The following is a 16,254-nucleotide window of genomic DNA, read 5'->3' on the forward strand; positions in this document are numbered from 1 at the left end:
CGACAACCTAGTAGCTGATTCTCGTATAATGACAACAAAAAGTGACTGAACTGCTCTATCGAAGGCAATGGAATGTCCAATTGACTGATAATTTCTGCTATCAGCTAACAACGACATGCGCAGTAAAGCCTTCTTCAGAGTCTTCGACACACCGCCTAAAACTGCGATTGCCAGAGGAACGAACAAAATTCCTTGTTGAGCACACCTATTTTCAAAGTGATCATATTTTCAATCTTTAGCAGCTTCAATTGCAAAGCCATACTTCTCTGCCGCATGAAAAATAGTGTTCGGTTGCAGAGAGGAAGTCATGAGTATGTCTAGAGCAGCAGATTGGACAGGTTTCCAAGAAGGCACATAGATGTCTCCTGGGTATGAGTTTTTTTGCGCAATGAAGCTATATGATTGCGTGCCCTGAAATCGCATCTCACCTTCAATCACAGGCAACTGCATGGTCACCAAATGTTTCCAATGTACCTGGGCTTTTCTTTCTTTATCATAAACCGCACTCCTGAGCCTGTACTTGAAACTGACTTGAAATTCCTCAGCCAAAAGATGTAGACCTAGAGAGGGAAATGGAGGCGCAGCAAGCCACGCGCCAGAATGAGGCGGGCATAGTGGTTGGAGTATTGCTTTTTCCTTGGATGACGTGTGATTTGTTATTAGGGCAGCAAATTTATCCTTACCAAGTGCTTCTTAGATCTTTTTTTGCGTGTGCGAATGTAGATTGAACGTTTCATGACTCTGGTATAATTCATTAAAAGTGTCCCTCTCTGAGGGACGCCTACGTGTTTTTTTAATGACCAGCTCGTCTGAGGCTATAAATGAGCCCACAAACGCTCCTTATTATTGCTCAAGTGACTGTCAGACGCCTAGTCCCGACACACTGAAAGGTAACGAAGATTGTTTCTATGCGTCATCACCAATAATAGTGCCAACAATTTGATCCAAAATTTCCCTTTGGCCGTCATCGATAATTTTCAATACTGCGAGCATCTCGTTTGATGGAGTGTTAGCTCGTAAAGAGTATACTAGTTTCGGTGTTCCCAAACAGTAACGAAGGATACCTAATTCACATTGAGGATCGTTGAGGTGTTGTTAATTGTCCAGTATAGATAAAATTTGTTGCGTTCTCCTCTTCAAACAAGAAGCGACATATTCGCAACCAACCGCAGCGCCCCGAACTTCAAACTCGTTTCCCAAATTCCTTTTTACTGTTTGATCAGCGGAGTGTAAATCCTTAATTGACCACAGCTCACATTCGTCTTTTCTCAAGATTAGACCTCTATGAGGACCTTCGTTGGCTAGGATTTCAAGTGTTTGCTTGATCTGATCTTCAGACCCAGCAATAATTCCATCATTTAAGTACCAAGAGTGCTGCAACAAACTCGAAACTGAAGTCTTGATCTTTTGTATGAATGGCCATAACGTAAAAAGAGCAATAACGGTCCCAGCGAATCATCCTACTGAACACCCGATTCACTCTGAATGATTGCATTGCTACAGAAGAGTGGTGTGTTGGGAGTAGCAAAAACTGGTGAAAGCGACAACTCCAGGAAAATATCCACAAGTTGCTTTTCAAAAGTGTGAACGCTTGACTGAGTTAAAAGCGTTTTGGAAATCTATTTGAAGCGAGCCTTCTTCCGAATGAGCATTAACTATGTTATCGTATGTAATTTTTGACGAATGATTCACTGACTCAGCGCCTCCGCTAACGCCAATTCCCAAATGCAGACTATCAAACAGCTCAATTGCTTCTGATAAGAGGCATTTTGCCATGAGGCGTCGCAATACTTCGCCAACTGCTATCAAACGCATCCCACCTTTCTTTTTGGATAGAGCCGTGAGTGAAGCGCAGCAGAGTGCTTTGGAAATAAAAGCAGGAAAAAGCAGGAAACAGCTTCTGACCAAAGCCTTCCATTTTCACCGGCTTTCAAACGACAAAACGTTTTGCGAGACGATGGTCTTGATGGCGCTTTTGTTTGCGTCATTGGTTACAAGCACGTAGAACGCATTTTGAAACTGCGAAAGTTTTTGACAATTTTTCTCGTTGTTTACAGCCTCAACACATTCAAGAAGATTGCTTGATAGCAATTGAGACCATCTGAAATTGATTATAGCAAAGCGACAGGTTGACACGTAGGAACTCAATATTGTCAACAACTCGGGCAATTTGTTATTTTCAGACTTTATTGAGGGATCAATGCTTTCAAAATATGACTAACTGAACTGACTGGATCACAGGAGACCAATAGATTGTCTATTTTATTTGCGAAGTCTGCGTTAATTTTCCGACGGCTGCCCATCATTTAAATACCAAGAGTGCTGTAACAAACTCGGAACTGAAGTCTTGATCTTTTGTATGAATAGCCATAACGTAAAAAAGAAAATAACGGTCCCAGCGGATCATCCTGCTGAACACCCGATTCACTTTGAATGATTGCATGGTTACAAAAGAGTGGTGTGTGCTGGGATTAGCAGAAACTGGTGAAAGCGACAACTCCAGGAATATATCCACAAGTTGCTTTTCAAAAGTGTGAACGCTTGACTGAGTTAAAAGCGTTTTAGAAATCTATCTGAAGCGCGCCTTCTTCTGAATGAGTATTAACTATGTTATCGTGTGTAATTTTTGTAGAATGATTGACTGACTCAGCGCCTCCGCTAACACCAACTCCCAATTGCAGACTATCAAACTCTTCAATTGCTTCTGTTAAGAGGCATTTTGCTATGAGGCGTCGCAACACTTCGCCAACTGCTATCGAACGCACCCCACCTTTCTTTTTGGATAGAGCCGTGAGTGAAGCGCAGCAGCGTGCTTTGGAAATAAAAGCAGGAAAAAGGCCCCTGCTAGTCCCCATGGTTTACAATTTTCTTATCGCTTTCAGAGATAACACAGACCGATCAAGAGCAGTGAAGTCTACTGCGTGCTGAAGATGTTCTGGAAACATCTTAGATCGAACGGCTGCAGTGTGCTTTCTGAATATCTTCAGTTCTTCATAAACTACATTCTCGCTGAATTGGAACGCAATGGATGCAATGTCGTCAAGTATACTGACGCCGGGTAACGGTTCTTTCGGGTGTAACTTTTCCAGTGCTTTGAATGAAGCTTTGTTATCGGCTGCGAGACCTTCAGAGGCAAAAACTTTACCATTTCAGCCAAATTGATCTTGTAAGCACAACATTTTTGCCCTGACCGTTATTTCTTCAATGCTGTTTGTTGTCTTCCTTTTTGATTTTTTCATGGAGACAGCTTCTGAACAAAGCCTTCCATTTTCACCGGCATTCCAACGACAAAACGTTCTGCGAGACGATGGTCTTGATTGCGCTTTTTTTTTGCCTCATTGGTTACAAGCACGTAGAACCCATTTTGAAACTGCAAAAAGTTTTTGCCAATTTGTCTCGTTGTTTGGAGCCTCAACACATTCAAGAAGATTGCTTGATAGCAATTGAGGCCATCTGAAATTGATTGGAACAAAGCGACAGGTTGGCACGTAGGAACTCAATATTGTCAATAGCTCGGGTAATTTGTTATTTTCAGATTTTATTGAGGGATCAATGCTTTCAAAATATGAGTTATTGAACTGACTGGAATCACAGGAGACCAATAGATTGTCTATTTTATTTGCGAGGTCTGTGTTAATTTTCCGACGGCTGCCCAACTGCTCTTTTTAATTTGAATACGCCCAAATTGATTTGGAACTCAACCAAGCGTCGTGCTCTGACCCCAACCAAGATATCTTACTTTGGTTTACTTTTACTGATCGTAGTTTTCTAGTACTTGAACTCAGTAGAGCTTATCTGCGGTATCTGGCAGAAAAAACTGTTCCTGGAGCTACGTGAAAAAACTCTTTAACGCTTACATTTTAAAACTCCTGAGTCAAACACGTATGCATGTCTTTGCTGGAGTCAGGATTTTGTGGTTGACTTCGTGTTCCTACGTTCTCTAATTGAGTTGCACCACTCTCGTCAAAAACTGTATTTCTTAAGTTGTATTTCATTTTCTTTAGTTAAAAAAATCTCTGCTTGGGGGAACTAAATTTGGAAAACTACCCCGAAGAACAAAGACTGTATATTGAAACGATCTAACCGGTTGGGACTGACATTATCCTCGTAGTCTTTACGGCTCATATAACATCCACCAGTATAAAGAATAAACCACGAGTGTAAACATCCACCATAAAGTTATATGGGTCCTAATTGTTTTTTATTACTTTCAGATATTTGATGATCCAATTTAATTCAATCTCCGCTACCAACCGGAGCACGCGCTTAACAATAGGGCAATGAAGGTAAAAAAATGAAGGTAATGAAGGTAAAAATATCAAAAGGGCTGTCATCAAAAGCGAGAACAGATCTGAGCTAGACAGCCTATATTCCTTACCAACCAAGAAAAGTACAGTACTTAAACCTACACCAACAACTATCATCTCTACCTGGCTTCCAGGTAACCAACAGACGCATCGTTTGCCCGAAGAGAGGAACATGAAGAATTTTGCAACAAATCAACCCAACAGCCCTAAAATGGTCAATTAAACTCTTCTTAGAAACAATAGATTAATACGGTGGCTCTAAATGTCTACATTAAAAAAAGCCCATTCTTCGATTGATCCGGAATGACTAAGAAACGATAGATAGATAGATAGATAGATAGATAGATAGATAGATAGAGAGAGAGAGACCAAACATGGGTACGACTTTTTGTCTGTCTACAAGATCATGTCGACACAACCATCTATCCGAATCTGGAAATCAGGTTTGGATAAAAAATTTCCACCTGGGCCAACTCCAATTGCAGTTTTGAGATTCCATAGGTTGCATCAGAAATCATGGTCTTTTTCATTCCTAACTTCTTCAAACTTTTCTCAAGAGTCGCTCAAAATTGCCGAAGATGATTGACTTGGCCGAAATATGTTTCTATCACTTCCCAATGTAATAATTGCGCCCTTAATATTCTTTGTAAATGATTGATTTTTGAATATAAACGAAATAAGTTGGACGAATTGCTCTCAGATGCCCGATTAAGGCACGATTCTCTTGTTGCCTGCAGCAATATGTTAGGCTATATGAATGTCGAAAATTGTTCCTACCCCACTTTAGTAGGAGAGAGGAACTCTATAACTCCACTGAGTTTTAATCAATCAAAATTAGCTGGTCGATATATGCAGATTTTTTAAAATTTTGTTTCTTCCGGAGATTTATGGAGGTTAAAATTTTTGTGAATAGTAGAACCATTTCCACTGTTTTGTAATTTTCAGTAATTTAAGCCCAAATATTAGAGATTTTTTTCTAAAATGCGTCAAAATTGTTAACATTAGTGTTACTTTTTACCTCTAAAAATAGAGCAGAGCTGCTGAAATGTTTGACACAAGTTTTTTTTCCAATATTTTTGCATTTCAGACCTTCAGACCTTCTCGTCAAAAATGGGGCCAAATATGCTTTAGCACAAATTTTTTAAGTTTGCCAGAAGTAGAGACCTGAAAATTCACACAATCTTCTTAAACTCTAAAAGCGGGCTTCTTTTGTTTCTACTTCCTGTAAAAGTCTTCCTTAATTAAAATACTACCCAATGTTTTGATAATTATCCAAAATGTACCATTCATTTTGATATGTTGAAATATTCCAATCATCATAAAATCTATTTCGCAAATATTTTGAACAATTAGGTGAAATAGTTGGAGGCGTAGCTAAATCAGGGCTGGTTTGTTCTCTTTTTGTACACCTACAATAAGAATTTGGGTCGGATTGTATTGGGGCGTGATCATTGATCATTTTTTTCAAAATTTTTGTCGCAACTTCGTTTTACTTTTTATGTTACTTAATGACAAAATTGATTTCAAAAAAATTCAATTAACGCAAGTACCCGTTTCAGAAAAATGGGCTCCAATCATAATACCATATTAGCTTTTGAATATGAGTTCAGAGTAAAGTGTTTTAAGAATATAAGTTGAATTCTTGTGTTTTGCTTGCTTTTTTAATTCATTTTGCAGTCTCATTACTTAGTCCGACTAAACAACCAATCGAATTGGCATCTTTAATTGGCTCAAGTGAAACATTACCGTGTTTGCAATTGATATTTCAAGACTCTAATGAGTTTGTATATATTTAAATTTTTAAAAAATCTGTGAATTTTTGAACATTAGTAATATGAGTAAAGACAGCTCAATTTTTTCAATGTAAAAAATTCAATATCTCTATTGGTTCTTTTCTAACTAGATTATTTGATTTGCGCATTGGAACTTAGTTTACCTATGTTTTTGTTGTTTTTTGAACTCGTTCAAATATTCTAAATTATGAAATATTTGAAAGCGTTCTTTTGAATGTATGACTGAACAACTCAATAAATTCATATCATAGCTAATGGTTTTAATTCCTTTCAGAAAAAACATTTCAAATGAAAACTCTTTAAAGATTTTTCCCCTGTGTTGTTCTTCATTGAGCCAACATCTAACATGTTTTTTTGTGGGACATCATCATGTTTTTGCTGCACCAAAGAGTAGTCTTTCTGTTGACTAAATCTTTTGACTGATTTTTTAAAACTCAGACAACGTTTTGGTAAAAAATTTAATGAGTTTTCTAAACCGTCAATATTTCAAGTCTTTGACTTTTTCATATAGGTTCTTACACCGAGGACCCAATGAGAATAAAACGAGATCAGAATGAGGATTTAAAATGCTTTCACGTTACCACATTTTTTGACGGTTTTTGATACCTCAAATTTCAAAACACTAATTGTTTAGTTTTGATTTCCGTCCGTGTTTATTGACTTAGTCTCAACAAAAAACAGCCCAATTGAATAATACCTAAGGAGGCTAACAACTAATCTACTTTTGTTTTTAATTGAAAACTTTTGGTATTTTTAATGACTTTTAATGACCAATTTTTGCTTTGAAAAAAATACTACTTTTAAGCGTTGTCATTTTGTCTTCCTGACAGTAGGTAGCTTACTCTAGGAAAAGGCAGTTCTCATCTTCTTTCTCGCTAGCCAAATTCCGATTATAGTAACTATTTAATTTTTTTTAACTAATGGTCTCTTGGCTTTAATACTACGGATCTTCATTTTTAAAAAAGCGATTTTGGATATCTGCAAATATGAATTTGTTATTTAATTCGTTGCCACCACAATATCACACTAATGGGTAAGTTCTGTCGACGTCGAAAAGTTCCGCAAACCTCCTAAATGTTTTCTCAGTGAGCGGATATGGCTGCAACACCGTTTATTTGCTAATTTATATTACTTGTTCATAAGAAATTCTTGCCTGTTTTGTCGTTTTGCTGGTAGTCGTATGCATAATTTCGATAACTACAGGTCCGCTTTGTTTCTTTAAGAGTTTTTGTTTACCAGATTTCATTTGCTTCCTCAATTCTTTATCAAGAAGTATGAGTGAATCTTCTTAAAGGTTCCAGTTATTAGCTAATGGTTTTAATCACTTAGAAAGTTGTTTTCAAAAAAGAAAACTCATATTTGAACTTTGCATTTCGTGCTGTCTTTTTTTGAATTGTTACGGAGTGTCATTAAGGACAGTTTCAGATCTTTTTAGTAATGTACGGATTGGTTTGTTTAGATCAGATGTAATTGATTGCAATTTTCACTGTTTAAGTTTTCTTTTTGTCGTACACAAGAAGAATTGTGTACTATGCTAGAGCTTGACAACTGAGTCAGCCTTCACGTCTTCAGACAGCTGTTTTGCTTGGCGTGTTTGCTTTACTACTGTAAGCGGAATGATTCGCTAGGCAAATCTTCTCACTGAATCTTGTCTTCTAGACTTGGGAATGAAAACGACTTGTAGAATTATTGAATTAGAATGTGGCAACTGTAAGCGAGAAGCAAAAGTAAAGGAATTAATTTCAGTAGTTACTCTAAGTCGTGGACAAATAATGATTCCCAATGCGGGAAAATGAACAGCAGACATATGGGTGAACACGACCAGTTAACTTAGGGTGCAAATGAATTAGACATTACTTATTTTTGATAGACCATCAAATAAATTAAGTAAATCGTATTTCAATTTTATTGCTTTAGATTATATATATATGAATTAGCATTACGATCTTTCCCTTTTTTCGACAAAATTTTGTAAGTGAACTAATGTATAAATAAAGTAACAATATTGATAACATATGTATAATTATTTACCTGTTATACAAAAACTAAAATATATGTACTGGTTATGATAGCTAGTAATATTTAGTCAAAAAAGGAAGTTCGTTCCTCTATACACAGTTTTCAATCAATGTTGGTAATTTCCTCATTTGAATCAAAGTTGTTATCAGGACTGTGATCCGCAGGGCGAATTCTTGGGTCTGTGGGTGAGGCAGTACAATGACGGGCGAAGGGAACCGGTTGGTAATTGTTTCGACTTGAGCCGCTGCATCTACAATTGATTGGACAATTGGTGGCAGAAAAGAATCGATATTGCCTGCACGTCTGTTACGCTTGGAGTGTAGCCAGTTGGGTGGGCATGTATTAGTGGACTCCCCAAATGACTCATCTTTATCTAGTCCACAAAATTTGGGGCTTTCTCTGGATCGTTTACCAGATCATGTGAGAATTTATTGAAATGCTTCCTGGGCTGCCGATGCAAAAGGAATTTGTAAACTGCACTAGATTAAATATAAGAATTAGCCTGTACACTTTTAAATATAGACATAGAGTATTCACTATAATTAAAATTTGTTTTATCTGACTTTGACGTTTGTCTGGTCTCTTAGTGTCAATAATGACAGGTTTTTTTGGCCATCTAATGCGGTAATAGTTTATTCCTTCAATGGTTTGCTGAACAAAATATGAATTTTTTGAAAGTTTTCTTTCTCTTGCTCATTTGCTAGAACTTTAATTTAAAAAAACGGATGAGTGCAATCGGAACATGTGCACTTGCATTTTACCGAGCCACCTTGTTGTCTTTATTAGGAGCTTAAAATGACGTCTTTAGAGGTCAGCGTGGAACCGATGTTTGGCTTGTGGTCGAAACCATATTGTTACGTTGTTGCAAAGTAAAGCAGAAAGGGGGCGATTCTTTACTAGGTACCAAGGGGGAGCAATTAATTAAATTATCGTTCAACTGCCTTGTGCTTGCAGCTTAACAACATATAACCTGACTAACGTCGGATGAATTGCTGTCGAACGACAGGCAGGTGCATTTTAATTTAGAGGGGATTGGGCTTGCAAATGTTTTATAGGTGCAAAAAAATAAACGAACCACCCCACAGTGGTTCGAATAAGTCACCTTTAGGTTCGCAGTCTAAAATTTAAACTACTCGGCTACCAGTCCTTTCGCTCACAATCGCTTTTACCAACAAACTTTATTTCAGAACGAGAGCAACTTAGATCACTCGAAAATGAAGAACTAAAGTGTGAAAATGTCTCAAAAAGTCAAAGCATGTTCTAGAACAAAAGCGGAAAAACCGTCAAGCGAAATTGTTTTCGTGATAAGAAACACGTTTAAAATAGTTGCTTAAAATTTCGTTCGAGAACAATTTAAAACATACCCGGCAGATTGCCGGAAAATAGCCGCCGTTGATTCCAATAAGCATGATTGGGATTGAAATAACAGAAGATATTGAAAAAAAAAGATTTTTGTACAAAAACATTTTTTAAGTCCGATTTGTTTTGATGGCATTTCGTAGTTGAATATACTTCTGTTTCGTAGAGAGAGGCTACAGGGGCTACTATCAATAACAATAAGCATTAGAGAGAGGTAACTAATACTTATAGGAACGACGTTCAAATAGCGGGCATCTAAAATTGGGCTTTATGGGTTTATCCCGTTTCTATTTCTGACTTCAATTTTTTATACTGACTCTGTTCATTTTGAATTGCTTTGCTGAGCAACTGATGTTCAAAATCACTTTTAGCAGAATGAGAGAAGAGAGAAACTAGCCTAGAGAAGTCAAAAAGATTTCACGCAAAATAATGAAAAGGCGGCAAAATGAGGTAAAGCGAAACATTTTTTTATTCGACGAAGTAAAAAAAAATAGGAGCGCTATAATAGCCGGCTGAGAAGATGAGGGCGGCTATTAAAAAAGTTATTTTAGTTGTAACTCCTTTAAACTCGGCAACTGAAACTTTTTGTGTGCACTTTGATTGTTGAATTTGACCTTGTTTTCTACCCGCGTTTCCTTACAGTGCAATGGTATAAGTGGGATAGTTCAAAAGCAAATGAATTGACTTCTCATTGCGGCGACCTCTCAACCTAATTTCAGATTAACTCCGTCAACCGTGAAATTCTTTTCTTGTTATCCGAATTAACCATTGTTATACTGCCCTAAAACATTGTCCTATTTACATGCATTGAGCATGGTTGTTTATTTCTCCTTGTTAATGTATAAACATACCCGGGAGATTGCCGGAAAATAGCCGCCGTTGATTCCAATAAGCATGACTGGGATTGAAATAACAGAAGATATTGAAAAAAAAAAGATTTTCGTACAAAAACAATTTTTTAAGTCCGATTTATTTTGATGGCATTTCGTAGTTGAACATACTTCTGTTTCTTAGAGAGAGGCTACAGGGGCTACTATCAATAACAATAAGCATTAGAGAGAGGTAACTAATACTTATAGGACCGACGTTCAAATAGCGGGCATCTAAAATTGGGCTTTATGGGTTTATCCCGTTTCTATTTCTGACTTCAATTTTTTATACTGACTGTTCATTTTGAATTGCTTTGCTGAGCAACTGATGTTCAAAATCACTTTTAGCAGAATGAGAGAAGAGAGAAACTAGCCTAGAGAAGTCAAAAAGATTTCACGCAAAATGTTGAAAAGGCGGCAAAATGAGGTAAAGCGAAACATTTTTTTATTCGACGAAGTAAAAAAAAATAGGAGCGCTATAATAGCCGGCTGAGAAGATGAGGGCGGCTATTAACCATAACAATTTTAAAATTGTTTACCAAATTAGAAGCTGGCACCTGGAGCACTATCTCTACGTTAAGTTACACCGAGTACAAGACTATACAAAAAAACTGTTTTTTTTTTATTTGAGAAAAAAATCATTTGAGCCAAAAATGAAACCTTTGAACGCTCATATCTCAAAATATCCAAAATAGGGTTCTCAAATAATCCCACAACATCTCTTACGATTCATAAAGATAAAAACCATTTTCGGGTGAACAGTACTATTGTTTTTCAAGCACAATTGTGTTGTTGTTGTCTATAGGTTTACTTGACTCTGATGAAGTCGCCGATAAAACTGACATTAATCGAGAACCACGCAGCAGTTTGAGATACAAGCGAAGTGACTCCAGCAGGAGTCACATAACCTAGCTTGAAACACGAATTTGCCAGTTCGAAATCTGACACTGTATACAGAAAAATCTGGCCTCGAAGTATAAAAAAACGCGAGAAGTTGTCTTGAACAGTTTCAATTCTCCATCTGCAGTTTGTTGTTCACAATTGAATAAATTATTAGCTTGAGCCCAAATTTAGCCACACTGTTTTCTGCTGCATTCAATCATTCTGCGCAAATCAACTGCACCACCAATTATCACGAATCTATCAAGAATTTGTTTGTTTTTCTAAATGCATCACTGTTGTAACTAATTCATCACAAAAATAATATTTCCAGCAATAAACTCAACTTATCGATTCATAAAATATGTGTCGTCATCGAAAGCGCCTCATTCTATCAAAACAAATTAGTACACATCTATAATGCCATTAAGGAATTAAAGCAGGTTGCTAGGAAATAGGATGTCGCTTTCTATTTCGAGTGGAATTGAAATTTACTAATGACCAAATTGTTAGTTTACAAACAGACAAAAATTAATCGCCTTCAAAAAACCTGAACAAACGCATCATTTCACATTGATTTTCATTCAGAAAAAATACGTTCAAAACGAGAGCTGAATAACTATTATTTAGTTCAAAGAAAGTTAAGTAAACAAACGCGATATTGAGAGTTAAAACTCTATAAATAGTTTTAACTTTTCAAAAACAGCCACAAAAAACAGACATATCATTCATATCTTTATTATGCAGAAAAAACTGGCTGAAATGTTAACTGAAATGATGCGTTTTTATTTCAGGTCAAACTCTGTTTTGTTTTTGGCCATTTTGAATTTTCTTATTTTTTTAATATTACGATCAAGCTAGCACATGGAAATTGGTTCGTTTATTACAGATCACAGCACTACGAATTGTTTGTTTGTTTGTTTGTTTCTGTATTTAAATTACTGTCTACTCAGAACACCAAATATTGGTCAATAAATACTTTTTTGCAGTTTGAGAGTTATATACTTTTTATATCACCCCGTGCATGCTTGTTTTTACATTTTTAATATACCATTCTATATCTTATAACAAAATATAATCAAAGCACATTGAAGTATTATTATTCATTTGCACAAATCTACACTGTATTTTTCAATAAACTTTTCATCAAAAATAGATTTTTGTTTGACCTCTGCTAAAAGACAGAGTCAGTTTAATCGCAAAATAAAAATCTCAAATTGAATGAATTGTCCAGACAAAATAGCACACTTAGTATAATTGATCAGAATTATAATCCACCGAAAAAAGACACAAAAAAAGTCCTGGCCACTTTTCAAATTAAAAATTTAATCCATCAATAGGCTGCAGTCGTTAACAGTCCTTGGGGCTTTAATGAGGTGTTGCTGTTGGTGTTGTTCGTTGTAGGGGGCGAGGAAGAGTCATGTGTGTTCATCATCATGTCACGCGACACTGTTGATGAGGTCTCTGAAGTCGATGTGACGTCATCATCATCATCATCTTCTTCCTCTTCGTAAACATCATCAACAGGGTTTTTAACATCATACACTTCGTCCTCGTTGTTGGGTTGGAACTGGTGGTGATTGTGTTGAGGTGTTTGTTTATCTATGACATGGTTGGAAGCTGTAAAAGAGGTATTTGCACATGGTGAAGCTTGCTTAGCTGAAGAGCATTCTTTCTCGTCCGGAAAGTTCTGCTGCGCAAAACTGTTCTCAACAAAGTCTTCTGAACATCGGCCGCCTTCAGCATCTTCGCTCCAGCAATCCGTGTTGTATGGCGCTGTACAGGAAACCACTGCTTGACTCTGCTGTCTAGGCGAGTTCGCCGCTCTCGAATGTTGGTTGTTGGAATAGTTATGACCAGAGTTATAACTCGAGGAGTTATAATTACTACCGCTACTGCCTCCTCCAGCGTTAACACTGCCACTGCTGCCGTAATAGCTGCTCTGATAGTAATAAGTGTTTCCACTGTTGTTGGGGTTTACACTGTTGCCGTTGATAGACCTGCTTGATCCCAGGGGTGGAAAAGCGTCGCTGTATCCATCGTTTCCGTACCCACACACGTACGAAGATGACGCATAGTGAGGAGTGCCCTGCGGTCCACCATGATGGGTTCCCAAAGGCGTCATGTAATGTTGTCCACTGACATGATTGTTGTGACTTGTATAGAAGTGGTTGTTGTGATGGTAAGAATTCAATGAAGCCGACAGAGAGTTGACATGGCCTCCCTTTGAGTAATGATAATTGTAGTTGTCCTTGTTCGATCCTTTGCTCCTGGAACCTCCGTGCCCGCTTTTCGACTGATGATGATGGTGATGGTGGTACTGGTAATGGTGACCATTACCATGGTGGTAGCTGTCCCTGCTACAACCAGAATGCCGACTGCTGGCATTGCTGTTCTGGTTATGACAATGATTATGATAATGCTGATGGTTCATTGACAGCACTGAATGGTCAGCACTGCCTCTGGATGACGACGTCGCAAAGCTTCCAACAGCTCCGCTAATTAGAGACAGCCCGTGGTGATGGAAGTTTGTTGCATACGGTTGCGCATGAATCAACTGCGAAGTTGCCGCGCTGAAATGAATTCCAGTCGCAGACGCCGGATGCAAGAAAGATCCATTGGCGGGCACGCAAAGAGCTGCCAGATCAAAATGTGCCAGTCGACTTGCAGTCACATTCTGAGCACCAGTAATACCAAAAACCGCAGCAGCAGCTGCTGAAGCAGGACTGGAACTGCGACTGGCATTGGACACCGTAGTTCCGTTCATGGACACTCCTGGACTGGAAGAGCGACTGAAGTGGGAGGGACTTGACAAGGGGTTCGAGACAGTCGAGGAGTTCTCGCTGTAGTAACCGGACTCTGCCATGTCTCCATAAAGCTTTACACCTTCCGCCTTTGCAATGTAAACACGAAGCAGATCTGAGATCATTCCATCAAGAAGATTTAGAGTGCACGCACGCTCGATGTTCATCAAACAAACTGTGCTGTCATCAATTATGCGCCTGGCAATCAACAAGAAGTTGATCCTGTGCTGCTCCAAAGAACCATCGTCCAAACTTTTCTCTTTAACGTGAACAGCTGCTGGCACTGAGATTTGGACAGGACTTGAAATGTTGACGGAAACGTTTTCTTTGTCGTCATTTGGAGAGTCTGCTTGTTGTGAAGCAACAATTTGCTGGTTTTGAGTGTTGGTTGAAGCTGATTTTATGTTTTGAGTACTTTTTCTTCTCGATGATCTCGGCGCTTTTCTCAAGTGAGTTCGGAGATAATTCTGCAGTTTATTCTGCTGAGAATTTGCATCAGGAAAATCAATGAAAAACCTCGAACACATGTATCTCTCCATGTTTTTAATATCAGAATCTGCAATGTTGTATCCATTCAGAAGTAAATTGCAGTACTTCAGAAGTCCACCTCCCCGGATTTCTTCTGGCTTCAAAGTTGCAACCAATTTGTTGTTCAGATGGAATAAAGCTTCATCAAATTTGCCGAACTTGCTCTCGGCCATCACAGTTGGGTAAAACTCTTTGGTGAAATTAACAGATTTTCTATCGTTCAAATCGTAGTAGCACAAAAGCGAGTCCAGCTCAATTTGAAAGGAGTCAACGCTAAACTCGTATTGTCGTTTCATTCTATGAACAAATTTAACTTCAACATTTTCACCGTCATTGTTGTAAAGCGAAATGAGGCTCCAACAGTCATTGTTGTTGGACACCTTCACCATTTTCTGCACGTAGCCATCATCAATGACTCCATCTGATAAAGCACTAACATGACTACTGGGAATCATGACGACATCGGAACTCCTCGAATGCTGCTGCTCTGTGGTAGAGTTCGATTCTTCGGAGGTTTGACTGGAACCCTGTGAGTTCTCGAAAGGTAACAAACTTCGCAACGTTGCATAAAGCATCAATCGGACTACTTCGAAGACGTTCTCGTCATCCGACTTCAGTCCAAATATGAGATCCAAGTCGTTGTATCCGATGTCGTCAATCATCTGGCGCATTCCAATCACGTGACTGGCAGCGCCCCCATTGAGTCTGATCGAATCCAGTGGAACTTGTTCATACTCCAAATTCTTCTTCAATCGCACTACGAACTCTTTCAGTGTCACCTGCAAACGAATCACTTAGTAACATAAAGACAGCAAATTTGGGACACCACATATAAATTCAATTCTATCTTCAGCCAATAATTAAAACATAGCTGGCAGATTGCCAGAAAATAGCCGCAATAGATTCGTAGATCGGCAGTCTAAAAAACAGTAAAAAAGACAGACCAAAATAATTCGTCTTTTCATTGAAGGCTGATCTGTTATATTTTTATTAAAAATCTGTATAAGCTATTGCTGCCTCTATTAGCTGATCTCAAATAACCTTCATTTAGAGTGACACACACCCATTTGACCTTATCTCTTTGAATTAAAGTAAATAAAAGTCAATTTCAACGTAAGGAAGTCATTTTTGAGAGTGAGGTAAGTCAAGTGTGACCAAAAATTTAATCACGCGCATGAACAAAAAAAAAACTCGCTCCGCTAAGAGCGAAAAATGACGTCACACATGGAATTCAGTTGAAGTTGCATGAAAGAATGAACAAAAGGCAGATTTGAAGGGGTTGTGACGTCATATGGTCGTAACAAAAATCATGACGACGAAATAAAAAAAAACCAAGAGAAGTCCAATAATAGCCCCAGCTATCGCTGTGCGGCTATTAAACATAACCGACTAACTTCGGGCGAAATGCTCCCAAACGACCGGCGAGCGGTTGGCTTCAGTAGTAGCCAGCTGGGGCTTAGGGATGCTAGCATTGACCGGAGTGTGTGGGGGGGGGGGCGAGGTGGAAGTTGGGGGGGGGGGGGGGGGGGGTTGGTCAACTGATGGGGGCAGGGTTGCGAAGGCTATATGATAGGGGGTTTAAATTGACAGGCGGAGGAGGGGAGGGAGGATAATGGAGTGTTGAGGGGGGCTAATGCGGGGGGGGGGCTGCTGCGAGGGTCAAACTTTTAAGATTAAGAAACGCCCTTCACATCAT

The 16,254-nt window shown here is 38.4% G+C and overlaps 1 protein-coding gene across 2 annotated transcripts in view; it reads right to left on the minus strand.

The window, feature by feature from the left end:
* Positions 1 to 11,341: 11,341 nt before the first annotated feature.
* The window catches only part of LOC142358651 (uncharacterized), a 31,314-nt gene continuing 26,401 nt past the window's right edge, over positions 11,342 to 16,254 (minus strand). For both annotated transcript variants that reach the window (XM_075410135.1, XM_075410143.1), the window contains one exon: positions 11,342 to 15,337. In XM_075410135.1, coding sequence (XP_075266250.1) covers positions 12,560 to 15,337 — 2,778 coding nt within the window. In that variant the 3' untranslated portion in view covers positions 11,342 to 12,559. The remainder of the gene's footprint in view (positions 15,338 to 16,254) is intronic.

Source organism: Convolutriloba macropyga, chromosome 1 (genome assembly GCF_964194025.1).
Source record: "Convolutriloba macropyga chromosome 1, txConMacr16.3, whole genome shotgun sequence".
Classification (NCBI taxonomy): Eukaryota; Metazoa; Xenacoelomorpha; order Acoela; family Convolutidae; genus Convolutriloba; species Convolutriloba macropyga.